Here is a 23,728-nt window from a genome sequence, read left to right on the forward strand (position 1 = left end):
CATTATTTTAAAACTAGCCACTGGCAGATTTCCTCATAACCTTTTACTGGGAAAACAATCTGAATTCCAAGCTTATCTTCGTAACTGGGGAGCCCCTCACTTTGGGTATCCTTCCAGTGAATCTTCATTCTACTTTTTAGGAAGTTCTAATAGCCTTCTTGTAATGGGATTCCCAGAACTGCAAATGATATCCCAACTGTGATTTACCAATGTCTTGAAATTTGTATTTTGTTCCAACTCATCTTTACCTCATTTCCCTTCAAGCTCTTAATTAAACATGGTTAATCAAGGTTTATCCTAGGTATCTTAACTACTCCTGTAGTTCTCTCTTTTTGCAGAAAGTTTGCTAATATGAACATAGGAAATAGTTTATGTAGAGCCACATTTTACATTGTTATATTAACTTGTTTATTTATGTAGGAACGGAAAGCATGGATATGGTTCATTATTGCGAGAGATTTATCGAACTAATGATAGATTTGGAGGTAGGTAATTCCTATATTCACACAGGATATGTTCTAAATTCTGAAATGGTCTTGGTTAACAAATCAAACTAGTCTGCTCTGTTTGCTCGAATTCTAACAGGCTGACATTGAATTGAATATTGATTAAATGTAACTACAGTTCATTTAGGAATCACAAAATGGGATATTTTTATTGAAGATATGTTGAAATGAAGCAAGGTCTGTTCAATTGTATATGTATTTTCTTAAAGGCCCTCCTTCCAACTCGACGGTGGTTCAACACTGTACTGGATGATTCTCATCTAGTCACTCAATGCTATCTATCTAATCTGGTCCAGAGAGAGAAGGAGGGGCGGCTTTTCTGCCAGGTGAGATATGACAGCAACCAAATATTGTCACTTTTACTTACAGGAGGCGGTAAACACTTGCTGGCCATTTCCTATTAAGACCTTTTGAAAATGAAACAGCAGAGGGTGACAGTGTATTCATGTTCCTGCAGAATACAACAAGGAGAATGACATCACAACTGTCTCCAGACAGTCATTAGACAAAGACTAGATAGTACCAGAGACCGAGGGAGAAACAGGATAGGATTGTGTAAACATGGCAAATTGGTGCACACTCACTCACACCGTACAAGCCTGTGAACAACACGAGAAATCAGGATAAACTTCCCGTTCCATGAGCAGGCGCGCACTAACGTACACCCCGTCAACTCCAGCAGCGCCAATAGCACGAGCAATCCATATAACTTCCTCTTTCTGGATATTACCCATCTGCACCCATGTAAGAACTAAGAATGGATTTGTGAGAAGAAAATACATGGAAACTCCAGATGTAAGGGGAGTTACATATATACAACACAAAGCAATTAAACTCCAAAAACAGGCCCAGGGCATGACCAAAATCATTCCACACAATTGTGTAGAGAGGACCGACAACAACAACATCATCATAATCAGATTATTGTCAAGACTTCAGGGTCTCACAATGTAGAAAAGAAGAGCAATTTTAAAATGACGAGAACAAACCCATCAGTTGACAACACCCACCAGTGAAGTGGAGAGCAGGCTGTGCAATCAACAAGCGGGCACCCCTTCCCAGCAAACAGGACATCCACCAAGACACAGAACTCAACCCATCCCCAGGCCCCCATTTATCAGAGACACAAGGAAACAAAGCCCGGCCTGTAAGGAAGCTCCCCCACCCCCTCTGAGAGAGACATCTCGAACCCCTAGAGGCAACAGGATAACTGCCAGATCAGTATAAGAACTGACATAATGTTCGTCCGATGAAGAGAAGAGAATGAGGATAGAACCTCCAGAGAAGGGACATCCAGCCTAGCTTAAAGCGACCACCATCGCAGAAAGGATATCCAAAGCAATCTCACTTCTCATCATGCCAACCACCACAATAGCCCAGGAACGGAATGCAAAGAAAGACCCAAGCAACTAACCTTATCAACCATAACCACACACTCTTCATCCTGCCCCAGTTCCACTCGTAGTCCACATCCACAATTACTGGAAGAAGTAAAACTGCACAAGCCACAATTTGCATAACTAATTTGAAATGATTTTGGTAGAATAGGATCATCAACGATACAGGCCATCACACACATTTCACATGCCCCTACAGGAAAAGAAAAGGCAGCAACAAAATGTCGTCAACATGATTAGCATGGAGTAACGTTCAGGATTACAGAAGAACCACAAGGTCAATTGTAGGATAAAGACATCGTCCATGTTGCACAAGAAGGTAAAGAATAAGGCAGGATCAATGAGCACTCTTCAGGAGCTCTGAAGGATTCCACTAAACACCAGCACTTCTACCATGCAAGCTCTCTGACGTCCAGGCAGTCCACAGCCTAGGTCTTGGCCAGGGGATTGACTTGACTGCTTCGGCCACCTCCAATCCTTCACGATGAAAAATTGAGGATTGTAGTATTTTATTTTGACTCTTTTTCTTCATGAAGAATGAGGTATTAAAAGACAAGCAAAGCCGGAGCTCATGAAAATTCCCCATTTCTCCATCGAGATATTGCTGACCATTCCGGTGGTTGAAGTATGTTGTGTGGAATGCATGGCCAAAGAATAAATCCTTCAGATTTGTGGCTCAATATTTCCCCACCTTCAACTGCCGATGGACCTGCGCTCTCCCGGACTTTGTCTCTTCTCATACCTTGTCTAAGTTTCTATTATTTATGGATGAGTTTACGTATTGTACTTGAAACATTGGTTGTTTTGGCCTTTTTGCATTTTGTGAGCCTGGGGATTTGGAAACAGTTGTCCCTAGTGCTGTTGACACATTGGGTGTTCAACTCTGAATAAGAACTCAAAAAGCAGGATCTTGAATTGAAATGAAATGAAATGAAAATTGCTTATTGTCACAAGTAGGCTTCAAATGAAGTTACTGTGAAAAGCCCCTAGTCGCCACATTCCGGCGCCTGTTCAGGGAGGCTGGTACGGGAAATTGAACCGTGTTTCTGGCCTTCCTTGGTCTGCTTTCAAAGCCAGCGATTTAGCCCTGTGCTAAACCAGCCCCTCAATACAAATTACGCAGGGATTTGAACAGATCCTTCCTTCCCCACTCTTTGGGCCCATGGTGCATGACTGGCCCACAAAGACTTGGGCCCTCTGGTTGCCTGTTTGCAGGCTCTTTGACCAATTAATATTCACACGTGCTGTTTTGTTTAGGTGACCAGCTGCTCTTTACCCCAAAGGTACAAGGGCCTGCTTGTGTATGCACCTTATAGTGTGATGAGTTTAGAATGAATAACATTTCTAATTAGCAAATCTAATAATGTTAAATTGAAGGACAAAAGCTCCTTATTTAAGTGCAGTGAGTACCTTAACAATTATTGTTCCAGGTAACTGGATCTTACATAAATTTCAAAATAGTGACCTATTACAGAAAGCCAAACTGGGTGTTTGCTTCAGTGCAAACTGCTTGTGGCTTAGCTCGGTGGTAATTCATTAACTCCACAAGACTGGACAAAAATAGTAAACAATGTTTTTGTGCTCAACCGTAAAAATTCCTAATGTGTTGCTTTTGACACATTTGACTTGATTTTGACCTTTACACTTAGATCTAGGTCCAACTAGTCACTTCTAGGTTGGTTAAAATATTGTATCTGTTCATTTGTAGCTGTTAGAAATGTTGAAGTTCTACACTGGTTTTGAAATTAATGACCAAACTGGGAATGCTCTGACCGAGAACGAGATGACTACAATCCATTATGATCGCATCACTTCCCTCCAGGTGAGGAACAGCAAAGCTTTCTTTTGTATGGTCTTCATTGTAAGGTAGAATTTGCTTATAAAGTGTTGTTTTTATACTTATTTAAGCAGTGCACATCACATGATGCTAAGATATTAATCATCTACGTATCCTTTCATGTAAGGTGGTGGGTGTGGTTGAGCAGTTTATTAGCTGCAGCAATGTTGTGCTGATCAGTGGGCCAAAGGATCTGTGTTTCAAGGTACCAGCACAAGTTGCGAGAGGGGAGATGGATTTGTGTAAAGAGCAATTCAGAGAGTGATATCAACCTAGATGTAACATCCTATTAGATTGTTCTGGAAGGAAAAGCTGAAATACATTTTTCATAAGGAGCTACCTCTCTTTCCTCTTTTAAGACACTCCTTAAAACCTATCTCTTTGCTGTCCTACTAGCTATATGGCTCAGTGTCAAATTTTGTTTGATTTAATGCTCCTGTGAAGTGCCTTGGGACATTTAATTACATTAAAGATGCTGTAGTAAGTGCCAGGAGGAACCATTGACAGAAAATTTAAGCCTGGTTCCAGAACCAAATATTTCAGCAACAGTATTTATTTTGGCTGAGTGTTTCATATCATTAAACACATTTAAATTCAGGACCTTTATTTAGAACTCCTGGAATAGGATCAGAATTCCAATGTGCTTGAAGTAGTATTTATTCTGTGGTATTTATTTTTGATGTGACTTTAGAAATTATAATGTTGGATTTGAAATTAACTTCAGTTAGCTGTGGTTGGGACATAAAGTGTCAGAACACAAGCGGTATATAAAACTACCCAGAAATGTTCATATATTTAGCTTAACATACAAATATATGAATTAGGAGCAGGAATAGGCCACCCTGCCCCTCAAGTCTGTTCCCCCATTCAGTAAGATCATGGATGACGTATTGTAACCTCAACTCCACATTCCTGCCAACTCCGTTAACCTTTCACCCCCTCTGCTTATCAAGAACCGATCGACCTCTACCTTAAAAACATTGAAAGACTCTGCTTCCATCATCTTTTGAGGAGGAGAGTTTCCAAGGCTCACGGCCATCTGAGAGAAAACAATTCACCTCATCTCTGTCTTAAATGGGTGACCCCTTATTTTTAAAAAGTGACCCCTAGTTCTAGATTCTCCCACAAGAGGAAACATCCTCTTCACATGCACCCTGTCAGTTCCACTGGGATCTTAAAGGTTTCAATCAAGTCACCTCTTACTCTTCTAAACTCCACTGTTTACCAGCCCAACCTGTCCAACCTTTCCACATGAGGCAACTCATCCATTCCAGATATTAGTCTAGTAAATCTTTTCTGAACTGCTTCCAATGCATTTTCATCCTTTCATAAATAAGAAGACCAATACTGTACACAGTGCTCCAGATGTGGTCGCACCAATACACTGTACAGCTGAGGCATAACCTCTCCACTTTTGTATTCAATTCCCCTTTCAATAAATAATGACAATCTAATTAGTTGCTATGCTTGCAAATTAGATTTATTAGAAACTTCCTCATCTTTAAAATGTTAATGTATTCAAGTCTGCACTGGCAGACATTTTGGAAGAAGACAATTGTAAGTTTAATATGACGACTTGTGAAAAACGTTTCTTCTCATGGGTGGTCCGGTGGCACAGTGGTTAGCACTGCTGCCTCAGGTTCGATTCCCGGCTTGGGTCACTGTCTGTGCAGAGTCCGCACCTTCTCCCCGTGTATGCGTGACTTTGGTCCGGGTGCTCCGGTTTCCTCCCACAGTCCAAAGATGTGCAGGATAAAAGCAAATTACTGCGGATGCTGGAATCTGAAACGAAACGGAAAATGCTGGAAAATCTCAGCAAGTCTGGTAGGGAGGGAAAAGAGCTAACGTTTCGAGTCCGATGCTTCTTTGTCAAAGCTAACAGACAGAGAAAGTGGGAAATATTTATACTGTGGAGTGAGAATGAAAGATGAGCCATAGCCACAGAAACCCAGGGAAACTGGGTGCTAATGGCCACAGATACCAAGGGCAAAGAGTGTTAATGGCAGTCCCCAGAGAGGACAAAAGATGTGAATGGTCAAACAGCAGGGAAACTAACATCAGAGGATGAACTGTAGGTGTGGGGGAGGGGAAGGGGGGAAGCAAAGAGGAGAAAGGTGCAGGAAAGGTGGATAAGATTGGGGGGGAATTAAATGTATATTAAGAAAGAAAAGATTTTCTAACATTTTCCCTTTCGCTAGAGATGTGCAGGTTTGGTGGATTGGCCATGCTAAATTGCCGAAGTGTCCAAAATATTAGGTGGTATTACTGGGTTATGGGGATACAGTGGAGGCATGGGCTTAAGTAGGGTGCTGTTCCCAAGGGCCGTGCAGATTCGATGGGCCGAATGGCCTTTTCTGCTCTGTAAATTCTATGACTATGACTTCATTGCTGCTTAATCATTTTTCCTTTAAAAATTCAATGATATGCTGATTGCATAAATCTGATGAGACTGTTACTGATGTTCATTGCAGAGGGCAGCGTTTGCTCATTTTCCAGAACTACACGATTTTGCTTTGTCTAATGTTGCAGCTGTCGATACTCGAGAATCTCTAGTACAACACTTTGGATCACTGAGGTAAATATTTTTTTTTCCACCACATTTTTGTTGTACTGTTTCTGCACACATTGAGTTCACATAGTGCTTATAGCACAGAAATCAGATCAGCCAGTTTATGTCAATATTTATGCACGTTAAGCTTCTTCCCACCTTACTTCATCTCATACTAAAAAACAAATCGTTCTGTTTCTTTCTTCATGTGTTGCTTCTATGTTATTGCATCTGTGCCATTTCCTCCAATTATTCCATGTGGTAACAAAATTCCATATCTCGCCATGGCTCAGTTCAACTATTATCATGACTGAACTTTTCAACTTCATCAACTTCATACCAGGGGTAAGCCATAGGGTACGGGCCTCTGGCACGGAGTCTGTCCCTGTTGCTCAGAAGGGAAAGGGGGAAAGGAGTAGAACATTAGTAATTGGGGACTCAATAGTCAGGGGCACAGATAGGAGATTTTGTGGGAGCGAGAGAGATTCACGTTTGGCATGTTGCCTCCCAGGTGCAAGGGTACGTGATGTCTCGGATCGTGTTTTCCGGGTCCTTAAGGGGGAGCAGCCCCAAGTCGTAGTCCACATTGGCACTAACGACATAGGTAGGAAAGGGGACAAGGATGTCAGGCAGGCCTTTAGGGAGCTAGGATGGAAGCTCAGAGCGAGAACAAACAGAGTTGTTATCTCTGGGTTGTTGCCCGTGCCACGTGATAGTGAGATGAGGAATAGGGAGAGAGAGCAATTAAACACGTGGCTACAGGGATGGTGCAGGCAGGAGGGATTCAGATTTCTGGATAACTGGGGCTCTTTCTGGGGAAGGTGGGACCTCTATAGACAGGATGGTCTACATCTGAACCTGAGGGGCACCAATATCCTGGGGGGGGAGATTTGTTAGTGCTCTTTGGGGGGGTTTAAACTAATTCAGCAGTCGCATGGGAACCTGGATTGTAGTTTTGGGGTACGGGAGATTGAGAGTATAGAGGTCAGGAGCACAGATTTGACTTCGCAGGAGGGTGCCAGTGTTCAGGTAGGTGGTTTGAAGTGTGTCTACTTCAATGCCAGGAGTATACAAAATAAGGTACGGGAACTGGCAGCATGGGTTGGTACCTGGGACTTCGATGTTGTGGCCATTTCAGAGACGTGGATAGAGCAGGGACAGGAATGGTTGTTGCAGGTTCCGGGGTTTAGGTGTTTTAGTAAGCTCAGAGAAGGGGGCAAAAGAGGGGGAGGTGTGGCACTGCTAGTCAAGGACAGTATTACGGTGGCGGAAAGGATGCTAGATGGGGACTCTTCTTCCGAGGTAGTATGGGCTGAGGTTAGAAACAGGAAAGGAGAGGTCACCCTGTTGGGAGTTTTCTATAGGCCACCTAATAGTTCTAGGGATGTAGAGGAAAGGATGGCGAAGATGATTCTGGAAAAGAGCGAAAGTAATAGGGTAGTTGTTATGGGAGACTTTAACTTTCCAAATATTGACTGGAAAAGATATAGTTCGAGTACATTAGATGGGTCGTTCTTTGTACAATGTGTGCAGGAGGGTTTCCTGACACAATATGTTGACAGGCCAACAAGAGGCGAGGCCATATTGGATTTGGTTTTGGGTAATGAACCAGGCCAGGTGTTAGATCTGGAGATAGGTGAGCACTTTGGAAACAGTGACCACAATTCGGTGACCTTTACGTTAGTGATGGAAAGGGATAAGTATACCCCACAGGGCAAGAGTTATAGCTGGGGGAAGGGCTATTATGATGCCATTAGACATGACTTAGGATGTGTAGGTTGGAGAAGTAGGCTGCAAGGGTTGGGCACACTGGATATGTGGAGCTTGTTCAAGGAACAGCTATTGCATGTTCTTGATAAGTAGGTACCAGTCAGGCAGGGAAGAAGGGGCCGAGCGAGGGAACCGTGGTTTACCAAAGAAGTGGAATCTCTTGTTAAGAGGAAGAAGGAGGCCTATGTGAAGATGAGGCGTGAAGTTTCAGTTGGGGCGCTTGATAGTTACAAGGAAGCGAGGAAGAATCTAAAGAGAGAGCTAAGACGAGCAAGGAGGGGACATGAGAAGTCTTTGGCAGGTAGGATCAAGGAAAACCCAAAAGCTTTCTATAGGTATGTCAGGAATAAAAGAATGACTAGGGTAAGAGTAGGGCCAGTCAAGGACAGTGGTGGGAAGTTGTGTGTGGAGGCTGAGGAGATAAGCGAGATACTAAATGAATACTTTTCGTCAGTATTCAGTCAGGAAAAAGATAATGTTGTGGAGGAGAATGCTGAGACCCAGGCTATTAGAATAGATGGCATTGTGGTGCGTAGGGAAGAAGTGTTGGCAATTCTGGACAAGGTGAAAATAGATAAGTCCCCGGGGCCTGATGGGATTTATCCTAGGATTATCTGGGAAGCCAGGGAAGAGATTGCTGAGCCTTTGGCTTTGATTTTTATGTCATCATTGGCTACTGGAATAGTGCCAGAGGACTGGAGGATAGCAAATGTGGTCCCTTTGTTCAAGAAGGGGAGTAGAGATAACCCCGGTAACTATAGGCCGGTGAGCCTCACGTCTGTTGTGGGTAAAGTCTTGGAGAGGATTATAAGAGATACGATGTATAATCATCTAGATAGGAATAATATGATTAGGGATAGTCAGCATGGTTTTGTGAAGGGTAGGTCATGCCTCACAAACCTTATCGAGTTCTTTGAGAAGGTGACTGAACAGGTAGACGAGGGTAGAGCAGTTGATGTGGTGTATATGGATTTCAGTAAAGCGTTTGATAAGGTTCCCCACGGTCGTCAATTGCAGAAAATACGGAGGCTGGGGATTGAGGGTGATTTAGAGATGTGGATCAAAAATTGGCTAGTTGAAAGAAGACAGAGGGTGGTGGTTGATGGCAAATGTTCTGAATGGAGTTCAGTTACGAGTGGCGTACTACAAGGATCTGTTCTGGGGCCGTTGCTGTTTGTCATTTTTATAAATGACCTAGAGGAGGGCACAGAAGGTTGGGTGAGTAAATTTGCAGACGACACTAAAGTCGGTGGAGTTGTAGACAGTGTGGAAGGATGTTGCAGGTTACAGAGGGACATAGATAAGCTGCAGAGCTGGGTTGAGAGGTGGCAAATGGAGTTTAATGTAGAGAAGTGTGAGGTGATTCACTTTGGAAAGAATAACAGGAATGCGGAATATTTGGCTAATGGTAAAATTCTTAGCACAAGGGGCTGGTTTAGCTCACAAGGCTAAATCGCTGGCTTATCAAGCAGGCCAGCAGCACGGTTCGATTCCCGTACCAGCCTCCCCGGACAGGCGCCGGAATGTGGCGACTAGGGGCTTTTCACAGTAACTTCATTGAAGCCTACTCGTGACAATAAGCGATTTTCATTTTCATTTCATGAGCAGAGGGATCTCGGTGTCCATGTACATAGATCCCTGAAAGTTGCCACCCAGGTTGATAGGGTTGTGAAGAAGGCCTATGGTGTGTTGGCCTTTATTGGTAGAGGGATTGAGTTCCGGAGCCATGAGGTCATGTTGCAGCTGTACAAAACTCTGGTACGGCCGCATTTGGAGTATTGCGTACGGTTCTGGTCGCCTCATTATAGGAAGGACGTGGAAGCTTTGGAACGGGTGCAGAGGAGATTTACCAGGATGTTGCCTGGTATGGAGGGAAAATCTTATGAGGAAAGGCTGATGGACTTGAGGTTGTTTTCGTTAGAGAGAAGAAGGTTAAGAGGTGACTTAATAGAGGCATACAAAATGATCAGAGGGTTAGATAGGGTGGACAGTGAGAGCCTTCTCCCGCGAATGGAGGTGGCTAGTACGAGGGGACATAGCCTTAAATTGAGGGGTAATAGATATAGGACAGACGTCAGAGGTAGGTTTTTTACGCAAAGAGTGGTGAGGCCGTGGAATGCCCTACCTGCAACAGTAGTGAACTCGCCAACATTGAGGGCATTTAAAAGTTTATTGGATAAGCACATGGATGATAATGGCATAGTGTAGGTTAGATGGCCTTTAGTTTTTGACTTCCCATGTCGGTGCAACATCGTGGGCCGAAGGGCCTGTACTGCGCTGTATCGTTCTATGTTCTATCTTATTTTCTTTTCCTTTCTGCAAACTTGGAAGGACCACTTGCACGAAGAATCACAAGCACAAGGAAAATACTGAAATAGTCTTGTTTTCCATTTGCAGCCCCAACACACTCCACAAAGTGGCATCTTATCTTTGCCTTTTGCCCTCCCTACCTGAAGAAGAGAATACCTGTTATGAAAAGGAATTTCTCTTGGAGATGTTGGTAGGTATTGGAATGAAATGACGACAAGTTAACATAACATTGAAGCGTTTTTCAAAGAAGGACATTGTTACTCATTTAAAGTTGCCTTTCTTTATTCGAACAGGTGTCCCGACACGAACGCCGAATATCGCAAATTCAACAATTAAATGAGATGCCACTTTATCCCACAGAAAAAATAATCTGGGATGAAAACATTGTACCAACAGAATATTACTCTGGAGAAGGTATAATATCTAGTTCGGCTTGTGAATATTCTTTTTCTTGTGGCCTGTTTGATTTCAAAACTGAAACATTATCAGACGGATTTTGCATTTTATATTCTTTTGTTATGTCAGGTTGCCTTGCATTGCCTAAACTGAATTTACAGTTTTTGACACTTCATGACTACCTCCTGAGGAATTTTAATCTCTTTCGTCTGGAGTCCACATATGAGATTAGACAGGATGTGGAGGATGTGATCAGCAGACTTAAACCATGGTGGGTTGTATTGTGCATGATTGTACTATTCTGTTTATACTTGCATTTTTTTCTCTTTTTTTGGAATTTCCATCTAATATAGGTTTCATGATTGTTCTAAATTAAGGCGCAAGAAACCCACAAATATATTTGGAAATTTTGATGAGAACTTTCCAATTTGGGTGACATTCCTTTTTAATTTAAATGTACACATATATCCTTCCAACAAAATTTGTTTATTTAACATTTTCCAAACAGTCAGCCAGAATAAAAAAACTAAACTCTCCTCATTACCTCACGACACAGTGCACTTCATACCAGGCGAGGGTATAAGATTTCCCAGTCCAGGTTATAGTCGGAGGGGTGTTGCAGTGCCCAGCCCACTCCAGAATGGAAACAGCCACAGATTTTTCATTGAAAAGAATCCCTACAGAAGGCGGCTATTTGGCCCATTGAGTCTGCACCGACCCTCCAAAAGAGCACCCTACAAAGGCCCACTCCTCCACCCTATCCCTGTAACCCCATCTAATATTTTTGGACGCTAAAGGGCAATTTAGCATGGCCAATCCACCTAACCTGCACATCTTTGGACTGTGGAAGGAAACTGGAGCACCCGGAGGAAACCCGCGCAGACACGGTGAGAATGTTCAAACTCCACATTGACAGTTGCCCATGATGGGAATTGAACCTGGGTCCTTGGCGCTGTGAGGTAGCAGTGCTGACCACCGTGCCGCCCTAAAGATTTACTTTAAAACAGTTTCCAGTAGTTAAGTCCTTTTCCTTTGTTTCCAAAACCTTTTTTGAAATTCGTCTACTTCATATTTGCCTTTGGAAACATCACTGTAACTGGAGTACAGTAAAAGCATTTTTTTTCTACAACTAGTCCAGTGTTTAAAGTAGATTTAAACAAGCCCCCAAACTAATATGTACTGTTTGATTAGGAAAAAATAATTGGTTCAGGTGTTTTTCTTCCCATTGGATCAAAATTTTAAAAACTGTGTTCAAATCTTTTACTCCTGTCATTCTTTTAAAGCGCGCTTTACATAGATATTCTAAAATAAATCTGGGACCATGACACTTTCTTAAGCTACTTTTGTTGCCCACTTATGGGAAATTATTTATTAAAACCATTTTAAATTGTATAATATTTTTATGGGACTATTTTCTTACAATTCATGTAAGATCATTGACTTTACTGTATTTTGGTTGGATCATTAATTTGTTTAATTACTTCTCAGGCAGGGGGAGTATGGAGGAGTTGTATTTGGTGGCTGGGCTCGCATGGCACAGCCTATTGTCACTTTCTCCATTGTCGAAGTAGCTAAACCAAACATTGGTGAGAACTGGCCAGCAAGAGTCCGTGCGGATGTAACTATCAACTTAAACGTTCGATATCAAATCAGAACGGAATGGGAAGGTAATGAAGGGTATTTTCTGTTTTGCACAGGGTAGTGTAACTTCTCTTCAAAACTTTAAGTGGAAAAATAATCTTATTCAGAAGGCAATTCTAGATTCTGAAAAATTGATTTGAATCATCCACAGATAGGAAAGAAATCTAAAGCCTGAAATTGGATTGTGCTGAATAGATCAAAGATTTCTTGTACTGAACTAGATTATCTTGCTTGAATCTGTGACAATAGCTCTAATGTGGTTTTGGGTATACTTGCACTGTTAAGTGTCGAGCAGAGTTAATACTCTCGCTGAGACAAATAGTCGTTTGTTTGGTCAATTTGAATAGCAGAGTTGTATGTATTAAATAGCAGAGTTATATGTATTAAATAGCAAAGTTGTATGCATATTTCTTGTTTTCTGTGCTTATTTGCTGCATTTTCAATTTTGTAGCACTTCGCAAACACGATGTCTGCTTCCTTATAACTGTTCGACCAGTATTGGCTTACGGCACAAAGTTTGATCGAAAGCAACCATTTGCAGAGCAGTATGGGCTCTTCTTTGTGCGAGGATGTGAAATTCAAGGCATGCTGGATGAGAAGGGACGGGTCATTGAAGAAGGTATAGTTTCATGTTTCTGATTGCAGAATAAAATGTATATATATTTTTTTTTAATTAGCAAGTGTGTATCTTGAGCACTAATCGTGTGCTTTATATTATTTCAATTCAGTTCAGTTGGGCACATTCTCACCTCTGTGTCAAGAGTGAAAATCCCACTCCAGAACCTGTGCACAGAATCTAGCTCGATACTGCATTGCAGTTCTGAGGAATGCTACATTATTGGGGATGTTTATCGGATGAGATGTTAAACCCACGCAGTCTGTATGATCAGATGGATCTGATCTAAAAGATTCCATGGCACTCTTCAGAGTAGAGAAAGGAGTTTCTCCGAGTGTACTAACCAACAGGAATCCTTCCAATACCATTAAGAGAGATTACCTGGGCAGCACGGTGGCCTAGTGGTTAGCACAACCGCCTCACGGCGCTGAGGTCCCAGGTTCGATCCCGGCTCTTGGTCACTGTCCGTGTGGAGTTTGCACATTCTCCCCGTGTCTGCGTGGGTTTCGCCCCCACAAACCAAAAATGTGCAGAGTAGGTGGATTGGCCATGCTAAATTGCCCCTTAATAGAAAAAATAATTGGGTAATCTAAATTTATTTAAAAAAAACAAAAAAAAACAAAAAAAAAAAAGAGAGATTACCTAATTTTATCTCGCCTGTTTGTTGGGGTTTCTGCTGGCAAGTTGTCTCGTGTGTGCGTCACAAAGAAAACTCACAATGGCAGCACTTCAAAAGTACTTATTGCCCATGAATCACTCCCAGTCACCTGAGGATGCGAAAGGAGTTATTGAGGCAGTTGTCCTCTGTTGAGCAAGTATATATTTAAGGCTGAGAGTAAATCACTGTTTCCTAATTTAATCTCACTGAATATTGTGCTTCCCTTTCACAGGTCCTGAGCCTAAACCAAAGCTGAAGGGAGACTCACGAACCTACCGAGTGTGGCTGGATCCCAACCAGTATCAACAAGATATGAGCTGCTCCATTCAGAATGGGGCTGAAGATGTCTATGAAACCTTCAACATTATCATGAGAAGAAAACCTAAAGAAAATAATTTTAAGGTAAACATAATGCGATTTGTAGAAATGCAGCATTCTGCATTTTTAAATTTATTTTAAAAATAAATCTAGAGCATTATATTTTTCCAATTAAGGGGCAATTTAGCATTGCCAATCCACCTACTCTGCACATCTTTGGGTTATGGGGGTGAGACTCACGCAGACACGCGGAGAATGTGCAAACTCCACACGGGACAGTGACCCGGGGCCAGGATGGAACCCGGGTCCTCCGCGCCGTGAGGCAGCAGTGCTAACTACTGCACCACTGTGCTGCCCCCAGCATTCTGCTTTACACAATCAGCAAACTAATATTCATTGCAAGTAGAAAGAATATTACTGGACCAGTTATCCAGAGAATGAGTGTTTAATTCTCACCATGGCAGTTTGAGAATTTGAGTTCAATTTGAAAGGCCACCTACCAGTCCAAGTCTAAACTTGAATCTATCATATTATCAAAACCTTGCTAATTCTGATATCTTTAAGGGAAGCTCTGTCCTGATTTGGTCTGGTCTATATATAATTCCAGTCTTATACCTCTGTCGTTGACTTTTAATTGGTTTGGGTAGCCACTTATTTGTATCAAAGCATGAGCAGTTCAAGAAGAAGGTCGATCACGAAAAGGCTCCTTGGGCAACCAGAGATAGCCAGTAAATGGTGTCCATGCCATACTCAACCACATCCTATGAATGAATTTTTAAAAACATTACACTCATTCTCAACCTGACTGACTCCCCTCATTCCCCACCCCTCGCCGATGCCATCACAAGGTTCACGTCCACAAGGCCCGAGAACCTCATTTTAATGTTATAGCATGCATTTTAATGTCATCAGCCAGCCACCTACCACATGATCTCCCCCCCCGCCCCCCACCCCTCAATATTCAAACCTCACCGACATGACGTCACATTGGTGAAGTCTACAACAGCAATTTTAAAACGTGCTTCAGTCAAGGGGATTCCCCCAAGGCACAACGGTAACTTTAGCCCCCAGAGGGGAGAGGGGCCTGCATGAGCAGGCAGGTTTGTACTGTCCCCGACTCAGGTTGGCAGTGCCAACCTGTGCCAGGGAGAGCCCACTGAGCAGCCCCATGGGAATTGCAGGGGCTTTTTAGCACAACGCTAAATTGCTGGCTTTGAAAGCAGGCCAACAGCACGGTTCGATTCCCGTAACAGCCTCCCTGAACAGGCGCCGTAATGTGGCGACTAGGGGCTTTTCACAGTAACTTCATTTGAAGCCTACTCGTGACAATAAGCGATTTTAGGGGCTGGTTTAGCTCACTCGGCTAAATCGCTGGCTTTTACAGCAGACCAAGCAGGCCAGCCGCACGGTTCGATTCCCGTATCAGCCTCCCCGGACAGGCGCCGGAATGTGGCGACTAGGGGTTTTTCACAGTAACTTTATTGAAGCCTACTTGTGACAATAAGTGATTTTCATTTCATTCACTTGTTCTACTGATGTGTTTGGGAAGGTTTAATACCAGGCGGGAAGCAGCCAGTCACCCCAGTGCCTGCCTGCAAGGAGTTTGGGGGTGAGAGGAGGTCTTACCTATGCGTGCAAGGGGTGAGAGGGGATCGGTCTGAAGCCCGCGGGGGGGGGGGGGGGGAGGAGATGTCTATGAGGAGTCTGGGGGGGGGGGGGGGCATTCAGTTTCTGCGCTGATCAGGGCAGGGTGCCTATTAATTATGGCACCCTGATCTCTGTGGAGCCAGCCTTGCCTGCTCTATCCGGCTGCACCCCGTCAGAGTGACGGCTTAAACCCGCCCATTGATTTTCTTCTCTCTGAGGCTCAAGATCTAGAGTGAAGACTGGTCTGTGCTGCTGGAGAGCGACATGCCGGTTTTCAGCCTGAGCCTAACACGTTGAAAAAATACGGTAAAATTTCACCCCAAGCCTCTTAATTTCACAATGCTTAATTCACCTGAGGAAGGAGCAGTGCTCCGAAAGCTAGTGTTTGAAACAAACATGTTTAACCTTGTGTTGTAAGACTTCTTACTATGTTTAACAAAACACTGAAACAGTCTCGATGTTTATTCAGTTTAGCAGTAACTACATTAATCTGTAATTGTTTTTAATATTTCAAATATTCACCCCAAAACAGATTGGAGGCTAAATGGTCTTTGGAACCTTGGTTCCTGTGTTTAATTTCGAAACCCATTGTATTAAATACCTGGTCTGAAATAGTCATCAGAGCAACCACTTCAATTTAACATAGAAACAAACTACTGCAACTGCTGGATATCTGAAATAAAAACAGAAATACTCTGGCAGCATCAGTGGAGAAATAGCTAATGATTTGGGTCACCAACACCTTCTTCAAAGTTCTATTGAGAGGCCATTGACCTGAAATTTTAACTCTGTTTCTCTCTCCACGGATGCATATGACCTGCTGAGTATTTCCAGCTTTGCACGTTCATTCTGCTTTTGCAGACCCTATGCTGTGCAATCATTGACCACCCCACACTGCAAACTGCCCCAAGAACTTTAAATTAATGACTGTGCCTGTTATAGTAAGCATAGTCTGTGTGATTGATTCTGAACGTTTTTATGAATATCAGTGCCCTGACTGGAATTTCCCAGTTGCCCTTTGCATGTTGAATTTATTTTTCCAGGTAAGAGGTAATTTCGGGTGGCCAATCCACCTACCTTGCACATCTTTTGGGGTTGTGGGGGTGAGACCCACGCAGACACCGGGATAATGTGCAAACGCCACACAGACAATGACCCGGGGTCGGGATCGAACCCGGGTCCTCGCCACCGTGAGGCAGCAGTGCTAGCCACCCTGCTGCCCCTTTTGCATGTTGAATTGATGGTTAGAGTCAGCAAAGATTTTGATTATAACTCACCTTTGAATCAGAATTATTTTTGTATTTTACAATACTTCACTGCTATAGCTTTCATCTGGATTGACCGGTTTCAAATGAATTTCATCCTCAGGCAGTGCTGGAGACCATCCGGAATCTAATGAACACTGAGTGTGTTGTCCCTGACTGGCTTCACGACATTATCCTTGGATATGGAGATCCAGGAAGTGCTCATTATTCTAAAATGCCGAATCAGATTGCCACACTGGACTTTAATGACACCTTTCTCTCTATTGTACACCTGAAAGATAGTTTTCCTGGGTATACTATTAATACAACAACCACGGACACTGCTCTACAGAAACCTCCCTTCAGGTAACAAAGGCATGATATGAAGTGACAAGTGCAACCTTTAAATCAAATAAAATCTTTCTATTTTCATATCTGAAAGGTCAGGTTTTGATTTGATTTATTATTGTCACACGTATTAGTGTGCAGTGGAAAGTATTGTTTCTTGCATGCTATACAGATAATGCATACCGTACATGGGGAAGGAAGGAGAGACTGCAGAATATAATGTTACAGTCATAGCTAGGGTGTAGAGAAAAGATCAAATTCATTCGAGGTAGGTCCATCCAAAAGTCTAATGGCAGTCGGGAAGGTGGGAGTGGCTGCCCTTGACATCAAGGCAGCATTTGACGGAGTGTGGCATCAAGGAGCCCTAGAAAAACTTGGGCCATTGGAGATCGGGGGAGTGAACTCTCCACTTGTTCAAGCCATACCTGGCACAAAGGAAGATGGGTTTTGGTGGTTAGAGGTTAGTTAGCTCAGCTCCAGGATATAATGGCAAGAGTTCCTCAGGATAGTGCCCTAGGCCCAACATCCTTCAGCTGCTTCAAATGAGCTTCCCTCCATCATAGGAAGTAGCGGCATGCAGTCACCTGTGAGCAATGTTCAGCGCCATCGTGACTCCTCAGATAATGAAGCAGTTCATGCCCAAATGCAGCAAGACCTGGACAATATCCAAGCTTGTGCTGACAAGTGTAACATTTGCCCAGCACAAGTGCCAGGCAATGATCATCTCCAAGGAGAGAGGATCTAACCATTATCCCTCGACATTCAATGGCATTACCATTGCTGAAACCCCACCATCAACATCCTGTGGTTACCATTGACCAGAAACTGAACTGGACTAGCCATATGAATACTGTGGCTACCAGAGCAGATCAAAGGCTAGGAATTCTGCAGCAAATAACTTGCCTCCTGAACCCCCAAAGTCTGTCCACCCCCTACAAGGTACAAGTCAGGAGTGTGATGGAATACTCCCTCCTTGCCTGGATGAGTGGAGCTCCAGCAGAACGCAACAGTGTATACCATCTTCAAGATGCATTGCAGGAACTCCTCAAGGTTCCTTAGGCAGCACCTAAAGCTACGACCACTACCATCCAGAAGGACAAGAGCAGCAGATACCTGGGAAATCCACCACCTGGAGATTCCCCTCCAAGTCACTCACCATCCTGACTTGGAAATATATTGGCGTTCCTTCGCTGTCACTGGGTCATAATCCTGGAATTCCCTCCCTCACAGTACTGCGGGTGTACCTACACCACATGGACTGCAGCGGTTCGAGAAGGCAGCTCACCACCACCTTCTCAAGGACAACTGAGGCTGGGTGATAAATGCTGGCCTCGCCAGCGATGCCCACATCCCGTAAATGAATAAGAAAAAATATTTAGATCTTTGAGTGTTATGACATATTATTTGGTCCAGATTATCATCCTTTACATACACCTTGTACGTAACGTTGCATAGCATAAAGTCACCATAATGCTGAATGTTTTTAATAGAAAAATATAATGGCAGAATGGATCTAGGTAATGAAAAATACAAAATGATTTTGTCATGACCAATACGAGCATTCTCTTGCCCCTATCCCGCTCTAAACTTTAGGATCACAATCCCTGTACAGAATGGAAAAGGCAAAAAGCGAAAAGGGGAGAATGATGATGGAGGAAATGAAGAGACTCAAACTTTAATTGTTGAACCGCATGTGATTCCAAACAGAGGACCGTACCCATACAACCAGCCCAAGAGGTAAAGGCAAAGTGTCTTCCTATATAATTTAGCTGTGTGTATAGTTTAGCTGTGAGTCGACTGGGCTATTTTAGATTACTTTTTCAGAACAATGTACAGTTTTACCTGGAGCTGGTGTACTTGGTCACCATCTTTGTCCCCTCTGACACGTCGTGCTTGGCCAGCTCCCTGGGCAGCAGCAGGTGCACAGCAGTCAGGATCTCCAGGAGTCTGATGGTGTGCCACTTGTAATGGGCCAGATGGAAAGCCTTGCACATGATGCACTCGGAAATGTGAAAATGTCATTGACGAATGAGATGCTCGTGGCGTTGGAGGAGATGCCGGTATAGGAGTGATTGGATTGAATTGGATTTATTTATTGTCATGTGTACCAAGGTACAGTGAAAAGTATTTTTCTGCGAGCTCAACAGATCATTAAGTACATGAAAAGAAAAGGAAATTTAAAAAAAGACATAATAGGGCAACACTAGGTACACAATGTGACGACATAACACCGGCATCGGGTGAAGCATACAAGTGTGTAGTATTCATGAGGTCAGTCCATAAAAGGGTCGTTTCGGAGTCTGGTAACAGTGGGGAAGAAGCTGTTTTTGAGTCTGTTCGTGCATATTCTCGGCCTTTTGTATCTCCTGCACGATAGAAGAAGTTGGTAGACTGAGTAAGCTGGGTGGGAGGGGTCCTTATGCTGCCCGCTGTCCCCAGGCAGCGGGAGGTGTAGACAGAATCAATGGATTGGAGGCAGGTTTGTGTGATGGACTGGGGTGTGTTCACGACTCTATGAAGTTTCTTGCGGTCTTGGGCCGAGCAGTTGCTATACCAAGCTGTGATGCAGCCAGATAAGATGCTTCCTATGGTGCATCTGTAAAAGTTGAACTTACTTCATCATTTTGTCGATGCAGGTGGAGTAACTCTCCTTCCTCGACTTCCTCCTCTTCTTGCTGCTGTTCATTGGCAGATTCTTCTGGGCTTTCCTGCTGCCCTTCTTGGAAGCTGCAACTTTGTTCTCACCCGGCATGGTTAGAGTAAACTGCAGACCTCGAATAGCTTCCAACCAATTTAACTGAGTGGACCCTGCTGCCCATGTTCACTAATTTGCATATGCCATTTACAGCAAAGGATGTCATTTGATCCTCTCTCTTCACGGTCAAATTGGGGTCAGAAGCCTGCACTGTGTGGGGATCAGTCACACACCTGTGATTTTCTCCAATGCAGCCAATTAATGATGAAAAGGCAGGCTCACTATCCAGTTAAAGATAGGGCAACACGGTAACACAGTGGTCAGCACTATGGCTTCACAGCGCCAGGGTCCCAGGTTCGATTCCCGCTTTGGTCACTGTCTGTGCGGAGTCTGCACGTTCTCCCTGTGTCTGCATGGGTTTCCTCCGGGTGCTCCGGTTTCCTCCCACAGTCCAAAGATGTGCAGGTTAGGTGGATTGGCCATGCCGAATTGCCCTTCGGTTAGATGGGGTTGCAGGGTTATGGGGATAGGGTGGAGACAGAGGTAGATTCTTTACTCGGAGAGTATTAAGGGTGTGGAATGCCCTGCCTGCAACAGTAGTGCACTCGCCATCATTAAGGGCATTTAAATGGCCATTGGATAAACATATGGATGATAAGGGAATCGTGTAGATGGGCTTTAGAGTGGTTTCACAGTTGGCGCAACATCGAGGGCTGAAGGACCTGTACTGCGCTGTAATGTTCTATGTGGGGTTAAGTAGGGTGCTCTTTGCAAAAGCCGGTGCAGGCTCGATGGGCCGAATGGCCTCCTGCACTGTAAATTCTATGATTCTACGATTCTAAGGATGTCTGCGTTGTCTCTTGAAGTTGGAGGGTCAACAAGAGGCCGTCCAACTTGGAAGCAGCAGCAGGACACAGGTTAGTAAGGGGGAGGGATCCCACAGTGGAGGTGACCGTTGCACAACTTTTCTAAATCTTGAATCTAAAAAATGGCATGAGCAGCGGGCAACCATTCTGGAGGAGGAACCCCCAAATTCCATGCCCACCACTTTTGAAGCCAAACAATTTGGCCCCCTATTTCACTCTGTACCCAGGAGTTGGTCCCGGGAGTACTGTCCGTCCCTGAATTTGTGTCACAATGAGGAAGTCATATTGGAGAATACTTCAATTGGGAACATACTCACTCGGCACCTCTTGATCCTCCTCAAACCTCCTGTTCTAAAGCAGCACATGCTTGGAGTTGGGGCCAAATAATTTTGCAACAGAAAGAATACATTGGTATCAGAAAGATGTTTTGGTTAGTGTAAAATGGAAGGAAATAAGAGTAGAAACTTGCATTCATCCATTGTCTGCTGAAGTCCCACAAAAATGCCCCAGATCCTTCCCATCTGAAAAGCTGCGTTGTACAGTTATTAAGTTGATAAATTCAGCCATTTTGTATACAGGTAAGTTCTACAAACAGCAGACGGGTAAATGACGAGTTGGTCTGTTTTCAATTATAGTGTTAGTTAATGGTAAAGTATTTGGACAGGGAATTTCTTGATTCTAAATAAGCATTACAGAATATTTCAACTGCTGCAGAATCTGGGGCACATTTTTTATAGGTGCATGGCTTGACACTTTGTCAAAACAAAGCTGTGTCACATTTTAATTTGATGTGGTCTTTTGCCCTGGTAATGGGTTCCAACTTGGCTGTATGTTACTAGAACTGTGACGGTACACAGCCACATGCCAGGTTATGTATTATTAGTGAAATTCTAGTGAATACCCGGACAGCTCCTCCGACAAGATTATGCCCCTGTTTAAGGTCACCCACTACTTTGAACAAGTGGAATTTACCTCATCAGCAGTCAACTGCATTAAGAAGTCAAAGCTATCAGAGGGTAGAAGGAAACATTTCAGACAGTTAGGTTTTAAAAATAGGTTTTATTAATAAATAGGATTAGCAAAGAAACCATAACACAATAGACCAGGAATGGCTGTGAGAGGCAAGCAAGACTTTTATTTTTTTTTTATGTATTTTATTCTAAGCATACAAGAGGTAACAAAACATGAACAATTCAGGGAACAAAGTCCCCAACACACAACTACACAGTTTATACAGATTTTTCTCCTTTTCACACCCTCTTCCCCCCCCACGATGAACAGCTCCTCAAACACAGCCACGAACATCCCCCACCTTGCCTTGAAGCCCTCCCCTGAACCCCTTAATTCGTACTTAATCTTTTCCAACTGAAGAAAGTCATCCAAGTCCCCCAACCAAGATGCTACCCCCGGTGGCGTTGCTGACCTCCACTCCAACAGAATTATTCGATGGGCAATCAGAGAAGCGAAGGCCATAACATCGGCCTTCCTCCCCTCCATCAGCCCCGGCTTCTCCGATATCTCAAATATCATCGCCACCAATGGGCCCAGCTCCACCTCCTCCCCCACTATCCTTGTTAGCGCCGCAAACACTCCCTCCCCAAAATCTCCCCAACTTTTGCAGCCCCAGAACATACGAGGATGATTCGCTGGTCCTCGTCTATACTTCTCACTCATTCCCTGGAAGAACCTACTCATTCTTGCCCGAGCTTTGCCCATTGTACCACCTTGAACTGTATCAGGCTCATCCTTGCACGCAAGGAGGTCGCATTTACCCTTTGTATTGCCTCACTCTATACTCCCCAGTTTATCTCCCCTCCCAGCTCTCCTGCCCGCTTCTCCTTAATCGTCACCACCTGCTCACCTTCCTGCTCTCCCAGCCACCCATATATGTCTCCGATCCTGCCTCCCCATCCACATCTGGAAGCAGCAGTCGCTCGAACTGGGTGTACTCGGCAACCTGGGAAACAATTTCCAAACCTTCAGCGCGATGTCCCTTATCTGCAGATACCTCAACTCACTTCCCCTCGGCAGCTCTACCCTCCCCTTCAGTTCTTTTATACTGGTAAACCCTTCTTCCAGGTGCAAATCCCTCACCTTAACCAGCCTTACTTCTCCACTTCCTATACATGCCACGTGTCGCTCATTCCCTCGCTACCGGAATCCCCAGGTATTATCTCTGGCCATCTTAAATGGCATGCACCCCTACGCCTCACCGATCCAACTCGTTCATCGGGAACACGTTGCTTTTCCCTACATTTAACTTTTATTTTGATAACGTCCCAAACTTCCCCAACAGGCCCATGATCCTCTCCATGCTCTCCAGCGGGTCCGAAACATAAAATAGTAGTGCCTCCACATATAGCAACATCCTATGTTCCTTTTGTTCCCTCGCCACTCTGCCGACCCCCTAAGCCATTGCCAGAGACTCGATAGCCAGTGCAAACAGCAGCGGAGACGGTGGGCACCCCTGCCTTGTTCCCCTGTGTAGTTCAAAGTTCCATGAACCCATGTCATTGGTCCGCATACCCGCCATCAGTGCCACATATAACAGGCGTACCCATGCCACAAACCTCGGCTGTAATACGGACCTTCACAGGATCTCAAACAGGTAGCGCTTCTCCACCTGGTCAAATGCCTTCTCCGCAGCCATGGACACCAATTCCTCCGGTCCCTAAACTCTTGAATGGGGTCATGATCACATTTAATAGCCTCCTTGTATGACTAGAAAGCTGCCTGCCCTTTACAAAGCCTTCACAACCACCCCAGGACACAAACCGCGACCAACTTAGCCAGCGCTTTCACATCTGTATTTAACAATGAGATGGATCTATACGACCCACATTTCAATGGGTCCTTCCCCTTTTATGGTTATTAATGTGATCATTGCCTATGCCCCCTTCTCCAATGCCTCATTAAGTGCCCCAAGAGGTG

General features: G+C 44.0%; 1 protein-coding gene across 3 annotated transcripts in view; it reads left to right on the forward strand.

Annotated features, from left to right (window-relative positions):
- aqr (aquarius intron-binding spliceosomal factor) overlaps positions 1–23,728 on the forward strand; it is a 125,476-nt gene that overhangs the window by 50,308 nt on the left and 51,440 nt on the right. For all 3 annotated transcript variants that reach the window (XM_038786030.1, XM_038786014.1, XM_038786022.1), the window contains exons 11-22: positions 421–485; positions 716–832; positions 3,612–3,725; positions 6,212–6,315; positions 10,456–10,558; positions 10,662–10,782; positions 10,894–11,035; positions 12,253–12,431; positions 12,857–13,024; positions 13,912–14,081; positions 17,013–17,254; positions 18,830–18,973. In XM_038786030.1, coding sequence (XP_038641958.1) covers positions 421–485; positions 716–832; positions 3,612–3,725; positions 6,212–6,315; positions 10,456–10,558; positions 10,662–10,782; positions 10,894–11,035; positions 12,253–12,431; positions 12,857–13,024; positions 13,912–14,081; positions 17,013–17,254; positions 18,830–18,973 — 1,669 coding nt within the window. The remainder of the gene's footprint in view (positions 1–420; positions 486–715; positions 833–3,611; positions 3,726–6,211; positions 6,316–10,455; positions 10,559–10,661; positions 10,783–10,893; positions 11,036–12,252; positions 12,432–12,856; positions 13,025–13,911; positions 14,082–17,012; positions 17,255–18,829; positions 18,974–23,728) is intronic.

This window comes from Scyliorhinus canicula, chromosome 2 (assembly GCF_902713615.1).
Source record: "Scyliorhinus canicula chromosome 2, sScyCan1.1, whole genome shotgun sequence".
NCBI classification, from domain to species: domain Eukaryota; kingdom Metazoa; phylum Chordata; class Chondrichthyes; order Carcharhiniformes; family Scyliorhinidae; genus Scyliorhinus; species Scyliorhinus canicula.